Source organism: Ptychodera flava, chromosome 18 (assembly GCF_041260155.1).
Source record: "Ptychodera flava strain L36383 chromosome 18, AS_Pfla_20210202, whole genome shotgun sequence".
In the NCBI taxonomy this organism is placed as follows: Eukaryota; Metazoa; Hemichordata; class Enteropneusta; family Ptychoderidae; genus Ptychodera; species Ptychodera flava.
The window spans coordinates 36,913,019-36,939,825 of NC_091945.1; the positions used below are offsets into that span (position 1 = coordinate 36,913,019).

At 35.2% G+C, this 26,807-nt stretch overlaps 1 protein-coding gene across 3 annotated transcripts in view; it reads left to right on the forward strand.

Annotated features, from left to right (window-relative positions):
• The window catches only part of LOC139117515 (transient receptor potential cation channel subfamily M member-like 2), a 32,557-nt gene extending 11,137 nt beyond the window's left edge, over positions 1-21,420 (forward strand). For 2 of the 3 annotated variants that reach the window (XM_070680705.1, XM_070680706.1), the window contains exons 5-25: positions 177-357; positions 1,506-1,675; positions 1,942-2,116; positions 3,688-3,901; positions 4,298-4,500; positions 4,717-4,817; positions 5,320-5,454; positions 7,328-7,390; positions 7,585-7,825; positions 9,885-9,932; positions 11,573-11,780; positions 13,514-13,742; positions 14,449-14,544; positions 15,091-15,173; positions 15,833-15,986; positions 17,557-17,685; positions 18,157-18,411; positions 18,957-19,131; positions 19,902-20,049; positions 20,596-20,803; positions 21,288-21,420. In XM_070680705.1, the coding sequence (XP_070536806.1) occupies positions 177-357; positions 1,506-1,675; positions 1,942-2,116; positions 3,688-3,901; positions 4,298-4,500; positions 4,717-4,817; positions 5,320-5,454; positions 7,328-7,390; positions 7,585-7,825; positions 9,885-9,932; positions 11,573-11,780; positions 13,514-13,742; positions 14,449-14,544; positions 15,091-15,173; positions 15,833-15,986; positions 17,557-17,685; positions 18,157-18,411; positions 18,957-19,131; positions 19,902-20,049; positions 20,596-20,803 (3,216 nt within the window). In that variant the 3' untranslated portion in view covers positions 21,288-21,420. The remainder of the gene's footprint in view (positions 1-176; positions 358-1,505; positions 1,676-1,941; positions 2,117-3,687; positions 3,902-4,297; positions 4,501-4,716; positions 4,818-5,319; positions 5,455-7,327; positions 7,391-7,584; positions 7,826-9,884; positions 9,933-11,572; positions 11,781-13,513; positions 13,743-14,448; positions 14,545-15,090; positions 15,174-15,832; positions 15,987-17,556; positions 17,686-18,156; positions 18,412-18,956; positions 19,132-19,901; positions 20,050-20,595; positions 20,804-21,287) is intronic. The other variant, XM_070680707.1, reaches the window with a different exon arrangement.
• The last annotated feature ends 5,387 nt before the right edge of the window (positions 21,421-26,807 follow it).

Below are 26,807 nucleotides of genomic sequence, written 5' to 3' on the forward strand. Positions count from 1 at the left end.
GTATTCATGACACTTTGTAAGATTTATTTCATCATTAGATAGTATTTAATTAAACAGGCTTTTTAAAAGAATTTAGGAATCACTAACATTGAAAATAAAATCAGTTATATCTTATTAATTCTAACATTGTATAATTTTTCTATTTCAAGAATATTTTTATCAAATTTTCTTTGCAGTATATCAGAGTGGATCATGAAACTCCACCAAGGAAGATTTTACAACTACTCAAGGAACAGTGGCATTTGGGAACTCCTAACCTGCTAATATCTGTGACAGGTGGTGCTAAAGACTTCAATATGACAAGTAGGCTTAAGGGTGTATTTCGCAAAGGACTTACAAAAGTAGCTCTCAGTACAAGTGAGTTACCCTGTCTTACTTTTACAAACATGTATCACTTCAAATTAACATTTTGTAATATTTTGGTTGTAGTTTTCCAGTGATATCATCCTCTATACAGTCTTTAATTGTGGGTGTCATCATGTGTATATTGTTTTGTATCTGTGAGTGTGTATATTGTAAGTGTGTATGTGTTTGTGAAGGTCATATAATATACAAAATTTTGAGATGTGTAAGTTTTCAATGGTCACTGATGGTCTACATTTGGTGTAGAGTCATTAATGAAACAGAAAGCTGCATTTTCATGCATCTGTTGATATGACTTCTTAAATTAAACAGAAAATTGCTGTAACCATATCATCATTTTGTGTTAATTTAGTAAAATTGATACTTATTGCTATTATTATTATTACTTCAGTGACATAAGTTTATTACAGAAATCTTCAGTAGCAACAAATGTGTCATTTAACACAGGTGTTCTAAGTGGACTGAAAAAAATTCTTGTCAGACTTTTGGCTAGAAAAATGTGTCGTTAATAAATGGTTTTCTGATTTAAAGGGAAACAGTCGTCAGAACTGCGCCTGTGCGAGTTTCTTGTTTACAAACAATGTATTTCGTGTATGATATCTGCACCTCATCATTATAGCTGCAACATTTATATTACCGGTATACAATAGATTATGACAGACATGCTTTAACTTTCATCAATCACCATTTTACCTTGGATACAGTGTTTACATTGGTCGTATGGATCCCATATGACCTTTGAGCGCAGTTCCGATGACTGTATCCCTGAAAGAGGTGTTTACCAGAACAAATTTTGTATTAGGATTATTAGGATGTCTTTTTTCTATCAGTTTTAACCCTTTTCATGCCAAGTCCATATTTCACCATCAGGTCAAGATGGTTAAAATTAATGAAACACAACATATTCCATATGGTGTATTTTAACATAATACTGTACATTTGAAGGCTGTTGAAAACATAAATACTGTAAACTTGATTTTTTTGGACTAAAGATGCTATAACAGACCAAACCAAGTGGGTGAAAATACGTCATGTTTTGGCTCAATACCGCTTTTTACTGACTTGGCTGATGGGGAAGTGATACTGTCTGGCAGGAAAAGGGTTAAACATTGCTGATGTAAATGTATTTGAATATCTTTCAGATGCATGGATCATTACAGGAGGTACACACACTGGTGTTATGAAACATGTTGGAGAAGCAGTGCGTGATTACACACTTGGTAGTGGTTCATATGGTAAAACTAGTATTGTCAACATTGGTATCGCACCATGGGGTGTTGTCTATAAACGAGAAGATTTAATCAGTGTTGCGGTAAGTTTTCTTCACTTTTCATCTTTGATAGAGATGGCTTCCCTTTGCTAGTAAATTTGGCTGTATTGCTACAATGATCAATGGTTTGGCAAATTGCAATTATAGTTTTGAAATTGAGATTTACACATATTTGCAACTCTAAACTCTTGACCAGACTTGCCTCAATGGGAATCATATACTATGTTTAAACTACATCAATATAGAAAAGTTGAAATTTGATGTTTGTTAAAACACTCACGGAATTTTTTCCCTTATTATACATGTAGGGAAAGTATCCAGCATATTACAGAGTGGAAGAACAGAAAGGTCTGGAAGCTCCCTTGGATCCAAACCATACACATTTTATACTTGTTGATAATGGAACTATAAATCGATATGGAACTGAAATTAAACTACGTGGTAAAATTGAGAAGGCAATATCTGAAATGAGACTCGATAGAAGTAAGTGTTTCTTCCATATTTTCTTATTTTAAAGATAGTTCTCTTTAAATTTTTAAATGACAGCAATTGGTCATTATCATTATCATTATTATCTCTCTTGTCATTATAATTCTAGTTTTCATATTCATTAGTGTCATTAGAAGTTAAATTCTGTTCAGTAAATTATTTTCATCGGCCATTTTGATGCCCGGGTTTACCTTGTTATCAGAATACCTATCTGTAATTTGTAATCTCCCCAGTGATGGATGTGTAAAATGAATGATGCCTGTCTAGGTGCCCTGCCACAAAAACTCTAATGCTGTAATTACTAGATGGATTGCATTACAAAAATGTTTAAAAATTTTAAATGTCCTCTAAATTTTTGTAATGTAGGATTATGATTCCAATCTGTTGTATAAATGAACAGACAAGAAACGGTGTCCTTTTTGAGATGACATTATAACTCATTATGGTACACTCTGCAGTATTTATGATTAATGTCAATGAGTTTCCTCATTGTGTGGAGAAACTTGGTGTTTTCTAGGATCATGTCTGTGATATCATGAAAACAGCATAAAGATTGATATCTTTTTCTTTGTTTGAGATTCAATCTATGAAGGGATTTATGAAAATTGTTGTTATTGTTAACTCATTGTTCAAATTCACCCATGGCTGTAATGTTGTAATGGCCATTTACACAACTACAGACCTTTATCTTATTTCTTTCTGTCTGTCTGTCTCTGTCTTTCTTTCTTTCTTCTACATACTTGTATTCTCATGTTAAATTTCTTCTTCACTTTATTTTTCAACCCTGTCTGTCTTCCTCTCAGCCAGATTTCAGTAAGTTACTTCATATTCTCTTCTGTTTCTTTTTCCATTGGTGTCTTTTATATGTTTTGTTTTTATTCTTTTCAAAGTTTCTAATTTTATCCCTGTTTCTCTAGTAAATTTTGCTCCTGTATTTTATAAAATGTTTCTGATAAAATCTTTGTTGATTGAATCATTTGCAGCAAATAGGCATGATATACATGTACCGGTATAAGTTTTCAGTTGATATGAATGTGAAAGGGAAAAGTGGCTATCTTTTCATATTATTTCGCTTATTTTGTTTCATGTGAGCAACTATTTATATTGTTCTGTTCACTGAACCTTTCTAAAGTGTCACTTATCAGATTTCTACTCACTCCCTGCGTGTAGATACAACAATAAACGCTTTGATGACATAATTTATGGTACATACTAGAAATTATGTCATCAGCATATTTATGTGTTATGTGTATACGCCAGGTATGAATAGAGCTTGGATGATTGATAATTCAACAATCATGTTCCAGTAAGGAGAACATCCCAAATAACTTTTCACATGAAACAAAACTAACTGATATAATTTAGACAGATGGTGACTTCCCCCTTTAATAGATTTTGTTGGTGATTACAAAGGTCTTTACTGTGCAAATGTAGAAATAATTCTTTAACTTTGGATAGAAGTGATAGGGTAGTTTTGGAAAATTATGAAATGGCAATAGCTTAAAGTGCTGATGAAAGCAGACATGAGTTAACAGATTCTCTCACATTCTTTTTTTCTGTCACAGGCCAAAGTGATATAATGACAGTACCAGGGGTATGTGTTGTCTTAGAAGGTGGGCCAGGAACACTACAGACAGTGTGGTCAGCCATTACCAATGGTACACCTGCTGTGATAGTGGCTGGGTCTGGAAGAGCTGCTGATATGCTGGCATGGGCAGTGCAACAAGTACCAGAGAAAGATATACCTTTCAAAGATCGGCAGGGAAAAATCTTCATCCGGTATGGCATATTCTGTGTCTAAACACAACATGTGCAACTATACAGTTACGCATAAATAGGTTTTGTGTGTGTGCTTCTCACTGATATTGAAAGAAGCTACATATTGGGAAATTTTGAATTTACAGATCACCTTTTGTATGTCGGAGTGTTTTAACAGCAATGTTGGATGTCAAGCTAAATAAATTGTATTTGAAATTTTTGAAAGATACAAGCTTGCAACAGCTGTCCAGGTAGTTTTTCAATAAGAATTGATTAAATTATTGACATTGTAGACACCTTTTGAAACATGAAACTGTACACTTTTGTAAAAGTGTGTATTTGTTCATAAAAACTTTATATTCTATTACTGTGCTGCAAAAACCATGCTATGAGGAATGTTGTGTTTGTATGTTTTAGAAAGCGGGCAGTGATCAATGCTACATTTGAAGCAAAGCTGAAGACAGTTGTGGAAAAAGAATTTGGTGATCGTAATCTGGATACCATGGTTGGATGGGTGAAAGAATGTCTGAGGAAGAAGGATTTGATCACAGTGTTTGAACTTGATGCCAAAGGATCAGCAAAAGATATTGATTTGGCAATTTTACAAGCCTTACTGAAAGGTAAAATTTTTATTTCAGAAATTATATGTCAAGGGACAATGAAGACTGCCAAAGTTTTGAATGAATGTCATATTGTTAGTACTAACAATTTGTTCTGCCATATTTAATATTGAATAATTTCATCAATAATGTTGTTTTGTTTGTGTTCTCAGTTTGTTTCAACAATTTTCTGTGATCATGTGTTGTGAAAGAAAATGTTGTTTCTTTGTCCATCAGCAAACAAAGGAAGAGAACAGGATCAACTGAAGTTGGCGCTAGCATGGAACAGAATTGATATTGCCAAGAGTGTGATCTTTACTGAGGACAAGAAATGGCAGGTTGGTTGCTTTGATAGCAGTACTTTACCATCCATAACATTAGATACCTTTACATGACAGTATCTGTCAAAATGTAACAGCTGATGAAAATGTCAGAATTCTGATGCCTTTGATGTTTGTATTACATTTAATGCATAGGTAAGGTGGACAGTATGTACACAGAAAAAAGTGACGTACAGAATATTGCGGATTGGTGAAATTGTTAAAATGTGGAAATTTTTCCATTTGTAATGGTTTGATCAAAATGAGAGATTTAATAGTATTGTATTGTTAAACATATATGTTAGAGAAATACATATTGTACAGATAAGGGGGAATGTATTGAATAGAGAAATACATATTGTACAGATAAGGGGGAATGTATTGAATAGAGAAATACATATTGTACAGATAAGGGGGAATGTTGAATACAGTGCTAATGAATGTTTGCCTTGTTTCTTTCCCATGGTCTTGATACATTTTCTTGTCTCATAAAAGTTAATGTATGTTTTTTGATTGACAGCAACATGATTTGGATGAAGCTGTGCACATTGCATTGCTCAACAATCAAGTGGATTTTGTCAAGCTTTTCCTAGAGCAGGGTGTCAGTCTTTGGGAGTTTCTTACTGTCAAAAGATTAACAAGGCTGTACAATGAGGTATCAAACATCATATGTTACACTAACAATTTACTGCCGTAAAGTTTTTTCAGAATGTCATTAGAGTAGTGAAAAACATAAAAAATTATGTACAGCAATTATTCAATGCCTGTCCAAGATCTCTGCAACATTGATGTCTCTGTTACTTTTCTGCAGTATTTTCCATATTATTGATTGTTCTGATAATGTTATACTGTTATTGTTGTAGTTTTCCATTCAAATGTAGTATAATTGTGTTGTACAGAATCAGACAGCATGAAGGCCATGATTTTTATAAATATGCATTATTTGTCATATTATTCATTGTAGTGATCAATGTGCAGCTTGCAATGATTGCAAGTTTACTAATGGTGTAATAAACATCACATGAACTGGCCCGAATTCCCACCTGTGTGATGTAGAACAGGACAGATAAGAAATCCGAATTACCCCTGTTGTACGTCATCAACCGGAACTTTTTTCTTGCATGGTACCGTTCATACATGCGGGTCGCGACGTGAACATAGACCGATTTGTCGTGATCAATGCCATGCTCTCATGACACTTTTTCAAAAAAGGTGACCCGATAAATCCACACACGGAAACATAGAAGGCATGCCCAGCGAAATTTCGAGTCGCTAAAACTATAGCTGTTCCCGAGAATCGAAAGGGGATGTACCGCCAATCCAGTCAAGTCGCCTCGTAAGGCTCAATGTGGACGTCGACCTGGGGCGATCCCGGTTGGCGATAAACCTGAAATCTTCACCTCAACGGAAGTTCAACTGAATAAATGAGTACAGTATAATCTTCAGGAAAGCGACATACAGGCACAAGCATAAAGTCATTCGACTAACAACGATAAATTTCCTTCATCATACAAACAATTCCATAAATTCTTGCTCGGAATCAAACCTGTAGCGCGGCGTAAGGCTGTAGCGCTAGCGAAGACATCAACTGTTGAGCCTGTATACGCATTGCAGCGCTGTGGAATCCGATGTACTTCGAAAGTTGACTCAGACATCACTCAAAACAGAGTTTCCGTCAAGTAAAATTAGGATGTATCTACGGGTGAGATATATGTCACTGCAAACATCAAAGTCCTTAAGAGGAAAACATTGACGACCGAGATTGGGATTAACGAGTTGACACCGGCATGGCAGAGACCGTTGACGGCAGCGTTGTGGGCGTAAACATGCAATGAGGTACACTCTGTGTGCCATCGAACGGAATCTTTCGCGCTCGCCACGGTCGTAAACTTGTGTGATATTTTGAAAAGCCACGGAATCTCTGAGAATGAGAATTACTGTTTCGATCGTGTCGTTGCATTTACTTCATAAATCTATTTGTAAATATTCTATGGCTATCCGTCGCTAGCACGATGAAAGTTATGTCCACCGTACCGATGGCCGACTTGCCTTGGTATCGGTACAGCGCGAGACAATGATTGACAGGTTCACGTGACCGAATCCGTATGTCTGGTTGGTGGAGATACCATTTCATGTAGCAAATTTCAGCTTGATGGGATTTATGAATGAAAGTATCTCCTGGGTGACGGGCCGCTTTACTCTTTTAATGAAAGTAATCCGCGTAAGTAAAACACAAATCGCGACGAAATCCATGCAATTTGTTACGATAATTTTGATCCATCTACGTCAAAAGGAAAATAAGAAGACTGTTCATGTGATAAATATATAATCTCATGGTATTTTTCTCTGTTTGACATCATCGTATACTTGTGTTTTTCGCGGAGCCGCACAACTTCTCGCCTTCGGCTCGAAGTTGTACGGCTCCGCGAAAAACACTTGTATACGATGACGTCAAACAGAGAAAAATACCATGAGATTATATATAATAATTATAAATATCTGATAGTTATTCCATTATTTTCATTCAGATTCGAATGAATACAATCTTGTATGAGCTCCTGGATAAAATCAGACGTGAAGATAAAAGAAACGTGAGTATATGACATCTGTATTTGGTGTATCAGAAGTATGCTGTGATTTAAGCAGTTAGGACACTGAGAAAGCATCATCTCAGAGAATGATGTCAACAAATTTAGATATACTGATAGGTATCTTTAGCATTGATAATCAAAAATGTATTTGTATCCTCAGTCAGTCTGAAAACAATCTTCGTTTCACCTTCCAGCCTTATCGCAAGTTCACCCTTGAAGATGTGGGCCATTTGATGGAAGAATTGACAGATGATACATATGAGCCATTATACTTGGACAAAAAAGATCCAACTCGATATGTTCTCAATGAGGAAGAGGAATTGGAACAAGCGAAATGGGCAGAGCCAACAGGAATGGGAAACCCTTCATTTGGATCTGATGTTGCAATCAGAGCTAGTGTGGCTGAACTCAACGCTGCTCCACAACCTAACCCAGGTAGAGTTGTACTTTTGTTCACTCATCACCCTTTATTAAAATAGAGAAGTAAACATTTTGATAAATAGTCTACGATAATTAACTTAATATGTAAATCCATTGTCCAAGATCATTACCCCAATATTTTATTCAACCTTGTGCTCTGGTAACTACATTCTTGCCGTAGACAAGAGAACAGCTGTATAACTAGACTTGTGTGGTGGAGAATGTAAGCAGGGCTAGCAAACTTGACTGCAAGTCTACCAAACTAGACTGCAAGACAAACAAACAAGATCGTAGGTCTAGCAAGCTAGACTTCAAGGCTAGCAAACTAAACTACAGGACAAGCTAACTAGACTATAGGACCAGCCTGCAGGCTAGTAAAGAATACTGCAAGACAAGCAAATTTGACCACACAACTAGAAAATTAGACTGCTGCATGAGCAAACTAGACTGCAGGACTAGTAAACTAGACTTAAGGATTAGCAAACTAGACTGAAAGACTGGCAAGTTAGACTACAGGACTAGCAAACTGGACTGCATGACTGGCAAACTAGAATGCATGGATTCACCTCCATAATTCTAATAGCAGGGAACTAACATATTGGGAATTGCTTTACAAGACTGTCAGTGGATTTTTAGTCCCCACGGACACCGTCCGGGGGGACTTATAGGTTTGGTCATGTCCGTGCGTGTGTGCGTGCGTCCGTGCGTACGTGCGTGCGTGCGTGCGTCCGTCCGTTCACGCAGATATCTCAGAGATGCCTGAAGCAATTTCATTCAAACTTGGTACAAGGATTACTTCATATGTCATACAGATGCACGTCGATTTGTTTTGTGATACGATCCAATATGGCTGCCAGGCGGCCATTTTATTACGATTTTTTCATGTACAGAGCCATAACTCAGGCATGTTTCAACAGATTTTATTCAAAGTTGGTACAAGGACATTGACCAATGTCATAGCTATGCACATCAATTTGTTTTGTGATATGATCCAATATGGCCGCCGTGCGGCCATTTTGTTACGATTTTTTCATGTACAGAGCCATAACTCAGGCATATCTCAACCGATTTTATTCAAACTTGGTACAAGGACATTGACCTATGTCATACATATGCATGTCAATTTGTTTTGTGATACGATCCAATATGGCCGCCACGCGGCCATTTTATTATGATTTTTTCATGTACAGAGCCATTACTCAGGCATGTTTATACAGATTTTATTCAAAGTTGGTACAAGGACATTGACCAATGTCATAGCTATGCACATCAATTTGTTTTGTGATATGATCCAATATGGCCGCCGTGCGGCCATTTTATTACGATTTTTTCATGTACAGAGCCATAACTCAGGCATATCTCAACCAATTTTATTCAAACTTGGTACAAGGACATCGACCAATGTCATACATATGCATGGTAAAATAATTTGTTTTGTAATACGATCCAATATGGCCACAGTGCGGCCATTTTCTTATGATTTTTTCATGTACAAAGCCATAACTCAAGCATATTTCAACCGATTTTAATCAAAGTTGGTACAAGGACATTGACCTGTGTCATACATATGCACATTGATTTGTTTTGTGATTCGATCCAATATGGCCACCATGTGGCCATTTTATTACGATTTTTTTCATGTCCTGAACTACAACTCAGACATGTATCAAGCGAATTTATTCAAAAGTATTTTTATCACAGACCTAATGAAGAGGACTCTATCCTCTCTGAGGACCTGTAATCAAAGCACCCATTAACAAGTGGGGACTGTGTCATCAACGATGACTTGTCATACAGGTCATGGGACATGCATTAACTGATTCTATTGGCTGTTTGATCAGCAATCAGAGGATGACACAATTCTATCAATCTAAACAATGACATATCCATGTATTAGATTTTGGTCATGCTTTCTTCAAATATATTCCTTTGTATATGCAAAAATATCAAAAGTTGGTACACTTCAGAATGGTCAAAGTTTGAAATGTGAAATTTGATGATGCTGTGAAATCTATCAGTGGCATCCTGTCTGATCTGAAGATTCTGTGTACATGTGCGTTGTTTTCATATTTAGATATTGGTGTTACTGTGGAGGATGACTTTATGTTACCTTACAACCCAGGTAGGCAGGGATAATTGGGTAACTTTTAACCTATTCTGCCTACCATTACATAGGCTAACAATGTGAATGGTTTAACTACACTCTACATATGGTGTTGGGTTAAACAGGGTGAAGGTGTTTGTGTTCTCTCACGGTTCACATTGCATTGCAAACTACAGTGCTATGTTGTTTTATCACTAGTTTTGATGATATTTGTCTTACAGATTTTTACATTTTGACTTTTTTCATGTTATGTTCTAATATGTCCTGTCAGGACTAGTATTCTCAATTACAGAAGACTGGGGCCATGAATGGGAATGAGAGACTAAAACAGAAAATTAAATTAGTATTTTGTTCAACTGTAGCAGGATAAAAGTGTTTTCTGCATTGTGTCTGTAAGGCATGGACACTTTGGAGTTTAACACCAGTAACTTCATATTTTGGCAACCTCATGTTTGATCTATTTGCACTTGACCAGCTTGATGTTACTGGCATGAAGTGTCTTAACAGTGAAGTACAAGTAGCAATAGTAAATGTGGCATTCACTGTTAATGAGTTGTAAGATGTGTGACTCTTACTGACAGTGTTCAAGAACATTTGTCCCTGAACTTGAAGGATGTATCTCCTTCCCTAACGTTTGGAAAATTGACTGTGTTCTATTTTCATCTGATCTTCTCTCATAATGATGTTCAAATTGTAACTAGATAGTTACTTTGCTTTACCTAGTAATTATTTCCTACCAAATATGCTAATTTCCATCAGAAAGATGGTATATACACTATCACATACCGTTACTTGATGTTTCAAACATCACCACTAATTGTCAATTTTCAAATGCAGTGATTTACTGGTAAGTTTTGACATTGTTGCCACATGGCATGATAGTGTATGATTATGCTGATGTGCCACACTGCTTTGAAGCATCACACACAGTCTATATGCATGCACAAAGTCCCTAATGTTGGTGGCATAGATAGAAATTAACAAATGTTGCTACTTGACATGTCAGCACCATGGTTGGCTACAACATTGGCTACATTCACACACTCACAGCCAAACCATTGCTACAACATTGGCTACATTCACACACTCACAGCCAAACCATGGCTACAATATTGGCTACATTCACACACTCACAGCCAAACCATGGCTACAATATTGGCTACATTCACACACTCACAGCCAACTAGCAAATTGCAGCTTCAGTTAATCCCCACAGCCAATCTAAAGCTTAGTAATTGACACTTTTGTTGCTTTAGAAATTTTACTTTTGACAACTGTACAGTGGTCTAACCCCATTGTGTTTTCAATGGTTTAGTAAATCTCAATATTGGAAAACGGGTGACATTGCTGACATGAAAAGATTCCATGTTATGGATAGGAACCTGACATATCAAACCCGAATAAGGACCAGGAAGTTCATTCAATTTTGTTCAAATCTTTTCAGCTAAGAACATTTGCCAGGAAAATCACACATCCTTAATTTTCTTTTGAAAGCACTTCTACCGTATGTCTGATTCCTCAAATTTTTCTGATCTTTTCTTTCATTAAAAGAAATAGTCTAACCTATGTTGATGACACAAATAATTTTATTTGCTCATATAGATTTCAAAGATATTCCTTTCAGACAGTATGTTTACCTGTTCACTTTACTTTTCCAGTTGCCATACGTGAGAGAAGATTTGATAACCCAGCCAGGGAACTCTTCTTATGGTCAGTATTATTAAATTATCACGACATGGCAGAACTGTTTTGGGAAGAAGGTAGTGATGCCATGGCTTCAGCATTGGTTGCAAGTCAAGTTCAGAAAGCTATGGCTGAAGAAGAAGATGATCTAGATACTTCTAATGACTTGCAGAAACAAGCTGAGTAAGTCTTGAAATCATAATCTAAAGTTAACCATTTGAGCATTTCACAGATATTTTGGTCATATCGATTTTAGAGTAAGATGTGTAAGTAGTGCACTATGATGGATTGTACCGGTATAATGATGCAACTTCTCTGACTGACAGCAAAGGTGATTGATGTAGAAGTCTATTGTATTGACATCTGCTACTGTATAGTATGATGACTGTCTGAGTCTGTACAGTGTATGTATTGGACTGCTACTTTTTACATTTATATGTTTTTATAAATATTGCTATGTATATGTAGACTTTTGATCTACAAACGTGATCTAGGTATACCTATTTGACCACCAAAACACTTCCCTCCCAAACAAACAAAACCCCCAAATAAAAATGTAACATCTATACATTTTTTATGCAGACACAGTTCATTCACTACACATGGAAATCTTCCATTGGCTCCAACCACTGGCCCTCTTACTGTCACTGTTATGAATTCATAGTCTTATACATACCAAAACATGTACCAGAAACATATTTTAAAGTGATGGGTGTTATATTTCAAGTTGGCTGGTCAAAAGTGTATCAACTGATAAAGTGTGGTTTTGGCTTATTTGTAATGTCAAGTTTATTCACTTGTTTGGACAGTGCTGTATCTTAGGTTCACCTACGGAAACATTGTTACAACTTTTACTTCCTCTAAATGATCAAGTTTGATCAAGTATTTTTGCAAAAGGTTTAAACGTTTTGCCTGGTGCTTCTCTCAATGATCAGATCACAGAAGATTTTAAACAATGTGTAATGGACATACTTTATGTGACGTACTGCTTGCATACAATTGTTGATGTATTTGTCACTGTAGTATTTATGTGATACTGATTTTGTGCTAACAGATGTGAAGAGAGCCGTGTATTTGTCCATGCCTATGATCTAGGTCATTGCTTTGATAAAAGTGCATTTCGTGGAATTTTCGTTATCCATGGTATAAATGAGATCATAATAGGGCGTTGGTATGTGTCCAGAATGAAACTCACAAAGGCAGTGTTAGTTAATTCAGACACGGCACCAAAAGTATAAAGGTTCTTTGAATTATTGTCATCTTCCTCCCATATGTTCCAAATTTATTTTAGTTTCAAATATGGTTATCTATCTGTGTTGACATATAGGAGAAAATACATTTTAATCATTGGATCATGTTTGGCAAGTATGATAGGTATGATTTGATATCAATTCCTTGCATGTCAGTATCACCACACTCAACTGAGATCTATTACATTTCCCTCATGTGATTGTATCTTATGGCACTCAACTTTCCACACTTGAAACAGTGCAAGTGATCTGTAAATACATTCACTTTTTTGTTTCAACTTAATGATTGACAACAATTTTCATCCCTTGGACGATTATCAATGTTTCACATGGACATTCTCTCATCATCTATGAAAATTGGCATGTACTGTTACTGATTCACCATGAGTAAACCACATTTCATAGATAGAGAGCATGATGTTCACTGCCATCAGTGTTTAGTTTTATTGCATGCTTTGCTTGTTTGAGGACGAGAAATACGTGCAGGAATCTTTATACTGTATACATTTTAACCTTCTCGAAATGGGTTTCTATTGTGTTTAGTAGCTACTGTCAGCATCAACAAGTATAAACCTTTGAGACAGTACCTGTCAGTTGCATGACTGTTTCACCAATCCTGTCTTGCTTCGTGAATATTAGTAAAGCAGTGGAGGTTTTGTTCCACAGGGAATATGAAGAGATTGCAAGTGGTGTTTTGACTGAGTGTTACAAGGACAATGAAGAGAGAGCCCTCATGCTACTGGTGAGAGAGTTGCCATTCTGGGGGAAATCAACATGTCTACGACTGGCTATCTCTGCAGATGATAAGAATTTCGTTGCACATTCAGCTGCACAAAACTTACTCAGTATTATCTGGTATGGCAAACTGGAAAGGGAACATACCACTACAATAAAGGTAGGTTTGATGTAGACTGAGGGGCAGACATTTTGTATTTGTCAGCCTTATAAGATTTCAATTAGAAGACAACCATTGCAAAATACCTAAAAAAGCATTCAGACTGACAAAATTATTTGGTTTCCCATTTGTATCAAAAGCAGACAACAACTAGTCAGTCCCTATCACTGAGTTTGATCTATCTTATCCAGTTAACCCTTTCAGTCCTGACTTTCTGGTAGCATATCTTATATATCTTAGAAATCCCTTATAGGGGCCCTCACACCTGAGGCAGTGAGTTTAAGTACCAGTGTATGTACCATAGACAGTGTAGAAAGTTGCATTGTCCTGATGTTAGACAATCCATTGATATGATTGATAAGGGTAAATGTTATCCTCTTTAAATTTCACCCATGAACTTTTTTCATTCACTAAATAATTCAGGACTGAATTGTTACAGGACTTAAACATAACTTGTATGTCATGTCTTTGTCTAGCCTTATATCAGATTCAGAACCTGTTACGTGTAGGCAAATTTTATAGCAGTTTATTTAGGAAAACTGTAAGTTGAAGGAAATTTAATCAAACTTTTATACTTACATGTAAATATGGACCATTGTAATTCATTAAAGTGGTCAAATGTTAGCACTGAAAGAGTATATTTTTGTTTAACTTAGTTACCTATCTTTCAATTAAATGTATTTTATGCACATTTATTTCCCTACAGTTGATAAGCTGTTTAGTATTTCCACCGCTGATGTTCTGTCTGCTAAAGTTCAGGGAGCCTGCTGAAGATACAGAAACTGTTTCAGACAGTCGCAAGGTAGTAGTAGACTTTCATCCTGCATTTTTAATCAGCATTGATACCTCATTACTGTATCTCCAACTGTGTTTTGTCATTGCAGTAGTATAGGTTATGTCATTTTAGAAAGAACTTAGTTACTATCCAAGTGCATGATATGGTTTATTTTTCAGTATTTTTAGTGTAACAACATAATTTTCCACTGATTTGCATGTCACAATGAGCAGTATTATAATGAGATGCAAGATACAGAAAGTAATGTTGAACATGTTGATGCATTGTGGATTTACTACCTATGAAGCAAATTTAGTATTCAGAAATGTTTATATGTATTGTAGCACTGGGAACACACACACTGACAGGTAGAATATTCTTTTGAGATGCATGCATGTAATACTATCATGAAGTGTACTGGTACCTGTATTTTGACATTGAACAATGCCAAGTTCACTGTTCAGAAACGATGCTTTTCAAGGAATACTCTTCTCCCTGAAGTAATTGTTACTGATATGAAGACCAATGACCTTGTCCAAATTATATGTTTTGTTGTATTATTTAACTTTTCAGGACAGTATCAAAGGTGATAAACTAAACCAAAGTCTTCAAATGGTCAGCATTCAGCAACAGGATGAACATGGCAGCCAAAAGAGGTGTGGTATATCTTATCCAGCTTATTCCATCTCTTTCCAAGTGAAACATGCTAATTCTAATCAGTTTTAGTGATGACAAGATGACAAATCTTCGGTAATATGGTATTGTTCCCAGCATTCATTGCAAATCATGATATCAAAGGATCCCAGCATTCATTGCAAGTCATGATATCAAAGGATCCCAGCATTCATTGTAAGTCATGATATCAAAGGATCCCAGCATTCATTGCAAGTCATGATATCAAAGGATCCCAGCATTCATTGCAAATCATGATATCAAAGGATCTTAGCATTCATTGCAAGTCATGATATCAAAGGATCCCAGCATTCATTGCAAATCATGATATCAAAGGATCCCAGCATTCATTGTAAGTCATGATATCAAAGGATCCCAGCATTCATTGTAAGTCATGATATCAAAGGATCCCAGCATTCATTGCAATTCATGATATCAAACGATCCCAGCATTCATTGCAAGTCATGATATCAAAGGATCACCATGTCATATGCATGGCAGGTTTGGATATTTTCATATGCTCAAAGGCAATTAAAATCAGACAATAGATGAAGAGTAAAATTTTCTTGTATATAAAAGGGTTTTGACAGCAAACTGCATGTTTCAATCATCATCATCATCGTATCATTTGCATTTATTTCAGGTTGATCTCTGATGATGAGTCTGATGAAGGAACATCAGACGGCCTTGCAGACTATGATGAAGGCATTGACATCAGAGCAAAACGGAAACTCAATGCTTATCAAAAGTTCAGTTTTTTCTTTTCTGCACCAGTCGTCGCCTTCTCTTACAATGTGGTAAGTTTTCAACCTATTCAATATCTGGGTATGTTTATCAGTATATTTCTCTGCATAGGACAATAGATTGGTTTATTTCTCCACATAGGACAATAGATTGGTATATTTCTCTGTATAGGACAATAGATGGGTATATTTCTCTGTATAGGACAATAGATGGGTATATTTCTCTGCATAGGACAATAGATGGGTATATTTCTCTGTATAGGACAATAGATAGGTATATTTCTCCACATAGGACAACAGATGGGTATATTTCTCTGCATAGGCAATAGATGGGTATACCGGTATTTCTCTGCATAGGATAATAGATGGGTATATTTCTCTGCATAGGACAATAGATAGGTATATTTCTCTGCATAGGATAATAGATGGGTATATTTCTCTGCATAGGACAATAGATGGATATATTTCTCTGCATAGGATAATAGATGGGTATATTTCTCTGCATAGGATAATAGATGGGTATATTTCTCTGCATATGATAATAGATGGGTATATTTCTCTGCATAGGACAATAGATGGGTATATTTCTCTGCATAGGACAATAGATGGGTATATTTCTCTGCATAGGACAATAGATGGGTATATTTCTCTGCATAGGATAATAGATGGGTATATTTCTCTGCATAGGACAATAGATGGGTATATTTCTCTGCATAGGACAATAGATGGGTATATTTCTCTGCATAGGACAATAGATAGGTATATTTCTCTGCATAGGATAATAGATGGGTATATTTCTCTGCATAGGACAATAGATGGGTATATTTCTCTGCATAGGATAATAGATGGGTATATTTCTCTGCATATGACAATAGATGGGTATATTTCTCTGCATAGGACAATAGATGAGTATATTTCTCTGCATAGGACAATAGATAGGTATATTTCTCCGCATAGGATAATAGATGGGTATATTTCTCTGCATAGGACAATAGATAGGTATATTTCTCTGCATAGGCAATAGATGGGTGTACCAGTATTTCTCTGCATAGGACAATAGATTGGTATATTTCTCTGCATAGGACAATAGATGGGTATATTTCTCTCTTTTGGACAATAGCAGAGTGTAATGTCTCATTAATTTGATGTGAACACTTGCCTATACCTAATCAACCATGGATAAACTGTTGATGCAAAATCATAACAATTTTATCTCAACGAATCAGTAACTTCACTTAGAGTAAAATCAATGGTAAGAAATTTAAGAAAAGACATGGTGAGTCTGTAACTTATTTGATAGATATCACACCAATACCTTCTCTTATTCAGGACTCAAATTTTAAATTATTCAAGAGCACCTATGTGATAATCAACACAACTGTTTAATGCAGTATCATCATTTTAGTATTTAGTAATGATGCTTGACATGTTGGAACCTAATCACTCCCCAAATCTCTGTTTGATGCATAATTACAATCTTAATTATATTGCGGTTTTCTGTCACTGATGTTGGTATTGATATATGGCCATAAAATCTTCCTGTGTGAGGTTTCTTGCAATGTTTTCTAAGACCAAGAATTGCATGTCAAAGTGAGTAATATGAATGATATTCTTTCCTCATCAGTTCGCCTACATTGTGTTCCTGATATTGTTCAGTTACATCTTGTTGATCAATTTCCACTCGGAAATCTCAATAGCAGAGACTGTACTTGTATTTTGGGTCAGTACACTGGTATGTGAAGAAATAAGACAGGTAAGTGAACGAAAAATACACATAATAATGAAAGTAAGATTCGCCTACAGGTTTTCAATTTATCATTTGATTTTTAAAATTTTTACATGAAGACAATGTGTGAATAATTGTCACTGTCTGTCCAAGCAATGTATTGTTGAAGGCCTTTGTCTGACACCTTGGGATGCTAATGGAGATTCCTGGTTGGCTTTTGACACCATAGGACACTAATGTTGATTTCTTATGTGTGTTTTCCTGGACTTTACAGGTCTTTCTCTCCGTTCCTACCCTTTCAACACCAAATGTTTTTAAAATCTGAATATGGTAAATTTTAGCAACACTGGACCCCCTAGACAGGGACACTTTGATACAAGGATTGAAGTTTAAAATGATGAAACAATTTCACTAGTGACTATTAGGAATGTATATTCAAAGTCTAGTGACACAGTGTAAGCAAGTCTTGTTTCAAATCTATCTTCTATTCCCTTTCAGATTATACAAGAAGAGACCCACAGTATTTTTTTGAAGTTATCTAACTGGATTAATGATTATTGGAACATACTGGATGTGATTTCACTGTCATTGTTCTACACTGGTTTGGGTTTACGATTTGGAGATTCTGCCAGTACGTTACAAGCAGCACGCTACATCTGGTCCATGGATATTCTGTGTTTCTATATCAGACTTCTTCACGTGTTTTATCTTAACAGACAAATGGGGCCAAAACTGATTATGATTGGCAAAATGGTGAGATTTATTTATAATTTTCATATCAAGATGCCTTGTTTTTCACCATATGCACATTCCCAAAGCAATAATACAGTGTTAAACCATCTCCATACATAAATTATGTACTACATGTAGTTTTATTCCACAATGCGTACCTTTATCTGTGATCATTGTTTTATCATAATCATGTCTTTGGGCATTTTTCACTCAAACATGAAGAATATACTGGTAGATCAATTTAATTAATGTGCATTATGTTTTACCTGAATTACAATTATTGACATTAGCTGGTGTAACTGAGCAAAGCAACTAAGACATTCATTTTCATGTCTACAAAAAACAAAATCCATCTTAAACATCTTTACAAGTGTCAAGCACTGTCAAATAGTGTCCTCAAATATAATTGAGCAAAAAGCAATATCTTTGAAATGTTTAACCTTCAAACACTGATTTGCACAACAGACTAGAGGCCTCAGCATTGACGTAAAACTAACTGTCAAGTAATAGAATGAGAAATGTTAGATGAGATTTTTAATGCTCTTTTTTTGCTCCTACATTGACAGATGGTGGATTTGCTGTTCTTTGTTGGTATTTTGTTTGTGTTTATCCTTGGCTATGGTGTGTCCATGCAAGCTATACTCTACCCCAATGAAAGTAGAATAGTGCCTCTTATCGAAGGAGTATTTTACAAACCCTACTTCCAGATCTATGGTGAATTGTTCTTGGAAGAACTCAGAGGTAACTTAAAATTTCTTCTCATTTTTCTGTGATGGGAAATGATGAAAATACTATTCTACCATAAGTTTATTTGTTTTTTATCTGTGTGGAAAGAGTAGAGAATGACTGGGTCTATTTCACAAATTTCAATACCCATGTCAGGATATAAACACAACCTTAGAAAACTAATGTGATCATAAAAAACCTGAAAGACAGCTTAGATAACTTATGAATAATTCTTTAGAGAAAATGAGTTTGTGAGACACTACCATTTTGACACAGTATTTGAAAACTTGTGGACAATTCTTCTTCTAATGCTCCGGCTTTAGCTCTGATCAAAGGCAGCATTTTACTTTCCTAGCTTCCCATTAAAACTTTCTAAAATGTTTAATTCAAATCAGTATTAGTTAAATATTACAGGTGAATGTGTAAATGGTATGAAAGAGTTTTCAATCTGCAAGGGAAAATTTTTAGCAACACATTATAAGCTTTTGGATGTTCACACCATATCTTAATATGAATATCCTGCTTTGCTTTGCTAATAGTAGTCAAGTTTTCAATGTGTTGTATATTCTGTACAAATACTGTAAATGTTTTGAACAAAGGAGTTGTTAAGTATATCATCATTAGTGTACCGGTAAGAAAATGACAGTAAAGGTGATTAACTGTCCTGCATATGGAATTTTTCATCTGTAGATGGTTGCTGATGGAATTTTAACTGAGTATATGATGGATTATTGCAAATGCAAGATTTATAAAGTGTACTGTTTGTTTTGTTGTGTCTGTTTAAGGTGAGATTGACTGTACAACAAATGCCACACTTATTGAAGAAGGTGGTCAACGTTGTCCAGACACACATTGGTTGGTCATAGTTCTATTGGTGCTCTACATGATGCTATCCAATGTTCTGCTTCTCAATCTACTCATTGCTATGTTCAGGTAAGCTAATTGTTTCTCTGCTAATTCAAGTGTAGTTTTAACTAAATGAGATTATTAACAATGCATCTTTGTACAATCTACAAGCCAGTCATATCAAATCATTTAAACTGTGCTTTGAAAACTCTGGCTGGCATGGATGATTAGCAAGTTAGACCAGTGTACATGATTTATTGGAGAACTACTTACAAGCCATAGCTGACAAAAACAACCAGCTTTTAAATTGTGCCTTTTCTTACCAGCTACCTTTTCAAAGGGATGATTGCAAAAATTGCTACTTGAACATCCCTTCCAATGCCCATCATGACTTGAACATCTTAAGCTTACTCTGTCATGCAAAGAACAGTCAACATTCAGAATTTTTATCTTCTTTTAAACCCAGTTACACTACTGTGTATGTATTACAAAGTATGTGCAAAGTATTGAGTGTTTTCACTCAATACTGAAATAATGATTATTTGAAACTTGCACTGGGTATGTCATCATTGAATAAGAAACTTGATAGTGACAATAATGAAATCTAACTTCCACCCATATCTTCTTGAACAGTTACACTTTTGAAGCTGTACAGGAAAACACCGACATCTTCTGGAAATTCCAGCGTTATGCTCTGATTGTTGAATACATGCGTCGACCTCCCTCTGCCCTCCCCTCATTGTCTTATCACATCTGTGGATTATATTCCGTGCCACTGTCCGCAATTGTTGCTGCAAATTCAGGAAAGGTTATTTTGCCGTCAGAGTTGTACGACCACTGAGTAAGTTAATTTTCTCTCTCCAATATCTTTTTTGTTGTTGTAATATAACATGACTTCATCTGTGATGGCTAAAAATGGCAGTTGTATTTTTTTTGTCTTGTATTTTTATATATAGAGTAAAACATTGTCTATATTAGGAGTATGTTTTGTACTCTGACAGAGATATCATAGAGTGTACTGTAATTTCAACGTCAATCACAGTATCAAGTAATTTTATATCTGCAAAAACAACCCACATTGTTTCAGCTGTTCAGAAGCTCATCTGGATGATATTTGATATTTTATGTAGAGGCAAGTGACGCTGTATCATCTTTGAGCTACTGATTTTTCCACTGAAGTAATTATTAGATATTTTGTTTATTGGTAAAGTTGAAGGGTCAGATGTGTTTGTCAGCTGTGATATTTATATATTAATTCTTTTATTTTCTCAATATTCGTACAATTTTTCATGGAACTTCTATGTTGTGTTTTCTGTTGTTTTCAGAGCAAAACTTAACAGTGGATGAACATAAACAACTCAGTCTGTTTGAAATGATCAATGCTGAAAAGTACATTCAGAAAAAAGAGACTTTAGAGTCGGCAAACACTGATGAAAGAGTAAAAGCAACATATGAAAAGTAAGTGATGTTTGTAAAGGTCTAATCCTCAAATATTTGGATTATGACACAAATCACAGTTTTGTCAGTTCTATAAAAGCCTTCAATGTCTGTTCAATTTCTGTCTTCATATTGTTACTACATGCATGTTGAACATATGCTGTAGTCAACCTTGTCAGGTCTAAACCAATATTACCAGAAAGTCAGACATGAAAGAGTCAATGAATGTTGAAATCAAGTATGACTGTACAGATATGACAGTCTTTTATGCCTGGTGACACAATGCAAATCTGACTGAATTTTATTCAGGAACTAAAGGGTTGAGTAACACTGTGACTTTGTAAAGTGTACAATGGTTTACAAAGTAATGCTTCACTGTAGCTGATTAACCTGTGAGAAACAAATATCCTTGACGCGTCAGTTTAGCAGATTCATGTACATCTCTGATGCACAGAATCGTAGTCTTTCATATGCCGAGTATAGAAATCACAGTTGATGCGTATGCATGGTTTATTTTAATGAAACCTACAAATCAGTTTAGAAGTTTTTGTGAACATAGTATTTATGTATTCTTGCTTGATCTGCAATCACTGTGACAGAAAATACAGATGTTCCATTACATTTTTAGTCACAAAAGCTTCACATGATTGCAGATAGATTACAGTTATTTGTACATGTGAACTTTTCAAGCATTTGTAAAATTGTAGAATTTCAAAGCAGTTTATGTCTAAATTGATGCAAATTTATGCATAGTTTGTTACATTTCAGTTTTGGGAATTGTTGTGAGTTCAGTATTCCTGTGAAATTTTCCATCATTACTTTTTGTTGCATGTAGAGTTGATACCATTGTCCAGTATATGGATCAGTGGAAGGAGGAAATACCGGAAGATGATGATGAAGATGAACAAAATGGTGAAGGAGGGGGTAGCAGTAGTGGTGGTGGGGGAGGGGCTCCCATACAGAGACGACTTGAAACAAGAATGAAGAGTTTGGAGAATCAGGTAAGAACACCAAAATCTTAGTGACCATGTTTGATTTCAGCTGTAGTTTATCCAGTAATATTGCTCAGGATCAGAAGGTATGAATAAAGAACAAATAACATTGTTCATAACATGAAAAACAGACGTCACAATGGAAGAAAGCTTACCCTATATTCTTGATTTAAGCCATCAAAGCTGGAAAATATTTCTTTTCACAATGAGAATGTTTATGTTTGTTTGACAGATGGAGAGAACTCAGCAAGCTCTTGATTGGATTATTAAATCTATGATGGAAAACAAAATGGGAGCAAAAAGTGGCCCACCAAAACTGAAAGAAATCAAAAGCAAAGATGGTGAGTTTTCAACACAGATTGGGTTTGTTTTGTTTAATTCCTATTCCTTTCATACTGACTTCTTGTCTTTTACTGTTGACTGTCAAACTGACATACCACATCTGTATTCATTGTATAATCCTACTTTTCAGCTAGGGACTCATTTGTGCAGTGTAGTCTCTATGATAACCTTTGACTCTTCTATATGTGATGAATGTAAATATATGGAGTTAGGTAAATCAATTATAGGGAATTAGGTAAATTGGTTATAGGGAGTTAGGCAAGTCAATGATAGGGAGTTAGGTAAATCAATGATAGGGATTTAGAAAAATCCATATAGGGAGTTAGGCAAGTCTATGATAGGGATTTAGGAAAATCCATATAGGGAGTTAGGTATTAAAGTCAATGATAGGGATTTAGGTAAATCCATATAGGGAGTTAGGTAAATCAATGATAGGGATTTAGGTAAATCCATATAGGGAGTTAGGTAAGTCAATGATAGGGAGTTAGGTAAATCAATGATAGGGATTTAGGTAAATCCATATAGGGAGTTAGGTAAGTCAATGATAGGGAGTTAGGTAAATCAATGATAGGGATTTAGGTAAATCCATATAGGGAGTTAGGCAAGTCAATGATAGGGAGTTAGGTAAATCAATGATAGGGATTTAGGTAAATCCATATAGGGAGTTAGGTATTAAAGTCAATGATAGGGATTTAGGTAAATCCATGTAGGGAGTTAGGTAAATCAATGATAGGGATTTAGGTAAATCCATATAGGGAGTTAGGTAAGTCAATGATAGGGAGTTAGGTAAATCAATGATAGGGATTTAGGTAAATCCATATAGGGAGTTAGGTAAGTCAATGATAGGGAGTTAGGTAAATCAATGATAGGGATTTAGGTAAATCCATATAGGGAGTTAGGCAAGTCAATGATAGGGAGTTAGGTATAATCAATGATAGGGAGTTAGGTAAATCCATATAAGGAGTTAGGTAAATCAATTATAGGGAGGTACGTAACACAAAGTTTGAAGTGTTACTTTGGGTTAATTGCTTAAATGAAATTGAAAGCCTGCAGTTAACTGTATGTTTGTTTCATATCTTGAAGTGGACTCTAACGTCAGAGACATATTTTCTGAATTTGACAACAGCAACCATTGATTATGATGATCTTGATGATGACGAAGAAGATGAATCAATGAGAGTAGCAACAACAATTGAAGAATTAGGATTAATGTTACACTACAAAGCCAGACTCAGTCCATATCCAGGATGTGCAATAAAGAGATTTAAAGTACCGGATGAAAAAGTACATTGGGAGGTAAGTTTAAGTTAGATCCAATACAACTGTTATCATCTTCCAGACTGGTAACATCTTTAATAAGTGGACGTTTAATATATCCCGGTATGTGAGTTGTTATTGTGGTGAAGAGTAGCATGTATGTACATCTATTCAGGCCATTAGCATTTTGTCCTGTTCAGAATATTTTATGTATTTTTTATGATTTGTACAAACAATTTATGTTCCTTGTAAATATGAAAACAATATGTCAGATGTGTTACAATTGATTTGACATTGTGATTTATTCAGTGACTTGTTAACTTATGATTACCTCTGCATACTAAAAAAATATCAATTCAAAACTATGATTTTGTCAATTATATTTCATGACCATCATGATTCTGTTCAACTATTGAATGTAATAGCCAAAGCATCACATAACTAAATAACCACCCAGGGGAATTACTAGCAAATAACTAGAAGCTTCATAACTAGAGGCGGTTTTTTACTGGTTTCAGATTGAATTCCAAGGATATGATCCAGTAGACTACACAGCTACTGAAGTACTGGCTGATCCACCGTGGGCAGACACTGATTTGATGTCTATGCCTAAAGATATCAGACCCATACTGTGTTACAATCAGATGGACACACAGTGTAGGGTCAGTCGTGTCAGCTATGTTGGCAGCTACACCATCAAGGATGGCCTTCCATTGTAAGTACTTGAAGGGGCCAAATGTGGAGGAGGAAAAAAGAGGGTAAAGAGAGGCGGGGTAGACAGAGAGGAGGGATTAGGATATTTTATTTCTAAATATTTTGATAGAAGCAGAAAGATTTGTGTATTTAAAGGATACTACCTACCTAAGGTGTAGAATAGTTGGTGTGGATATGATAATGGCTTGCATGCATGTAGATGTAGTGGTGCAGCATACTCTTGTACAGTGTAATCACAAGTAGCTGCAGACTCCGTGACTAGTTTGGATCTAATATCATCATCATCATTTATCCCCTGGACTTACCTGATCCATATATGGATACATTGACCTTGTTCTGCATATTAATAAGGAAAGCTGTATACAATCATGAATGTGTATATTATGCAGCTGTTTTACACCAGATAGATAAAGCAGCTGATTTCAATTGAAACTTTAACTTGTATAAAATTTAGGTCAGAAGTTCTCCCCAATAAAGTAATATTGATTCCATTATTGATTTAGGAATCCCAAAGGTAGAACTGGTATGATTGGTCGTGGTTTGTTGGGAAGATTTGGACCAAACCATGCAGCTGATCCTATTGTTACAAGGTAATGTCAATGTCATTTTGTTCTTGCCAATACACTGATCTTCACATGGTTGGAAGGAGTCATCATGGTGAACTTGAAACCTGGACTTGATGGGTTGTGGTGTCCCACTGTGTAAACCACTCAGGGAACTTTTAAAGTCATGATTGCAAAGCATTCTTTTCCACTCAGATACAATGACACCTCCCATCCTGTACTTGAACTTCACCTGCTAGATGCCAGACAAAATAGATAAACTTTATAAGACACATGATATATATTCTGTAGCTTCATGTGAAGTTGATTCTAATTACTATCTTCCGTACATAGGATGCTTGTTTAAATATATATATATATATATATATATATATATATATATATATATATATATATATATATATATATATATATATATATATATATATTATATAATATATATATATATATATATATATATATATATATATATATATATATATATATATATATATATATATATACTAGAAATCTTTTGAAAAAAGCCGTTAACTGAAATAAGAAGATGATGGTAATATGACAAAAATTATTTTGTATTATTCTCTGATTAAGAAACTAGTTTAGAAAATGAGGTTGCCATCTCAAAAACTGGCAGAACTCTACTTGTTTGGAAAAATGTAGTTTTCAGATGATTTAATGAAATTAGATTGATTCTGCTTGAATGATTTTAGATGGAAGAGGAAACAGGATGGAAGTTATCTTGAAGAAGAAGGCAAGAAAGTCTTAGAATTCGTAGCTATTCAGAGGCGTGATAATCAGCAATGGGCAATTCCTGGGGTAAGTTTGTTGGCTTGTACACAGTTGAAATGACAATGGTGCAAAAGTCATGTACAATAAACAATGCATACTATCATCAAACAGTACAAAGTGTTATGTTGTTACACTTCTTTAGTAGAAGAATTTGTAATGAAATTTCCACAAAAATGCACAATCCTTGTAACCCTGTATGGAAATATCCAGAGGGAATTCCAGTCTATTATCAGCACTTTTAATTTAAGGTAGTGTGCACCTTTGAAAAGGAAGTTTTTAACTTTTGCCCAGTTTCATCAATGAAACTTTTAACTATTTTCTGTGTCATAATCAATTATGTAAATCAGGGGTTGCTGTGCAAGATTTGGCATAGAATTCAAAAAATCACTCACTTAAACTAATTCACTGATATTGGAATTGCAAAATGACTGCCATAGCCTATGTTAACTCTTGTGGGACAAATTAGATTGTTGGTTTTCACTAACACCATATGGTTAAGTCTTTAAAGTGATTCCAGACAAACAGCAGACTAGTGAAGTATTAGTGTCTATAGAACTGTTACCAATTCACGTTATACCTAGGGGTCAATAGTTTGAAATTTGTCTGTATGCCTGTCATATTTTGTCCTGAGATTAAAACAACTCAGATAATAGAGGAATTGAAAGTACTTGTAACAATGTATCAACGGTAGAAATAGATACAGAAGTGTGAATCAAGCTGAAAAGAAAGATTTTCTTATATGATAAAAGAT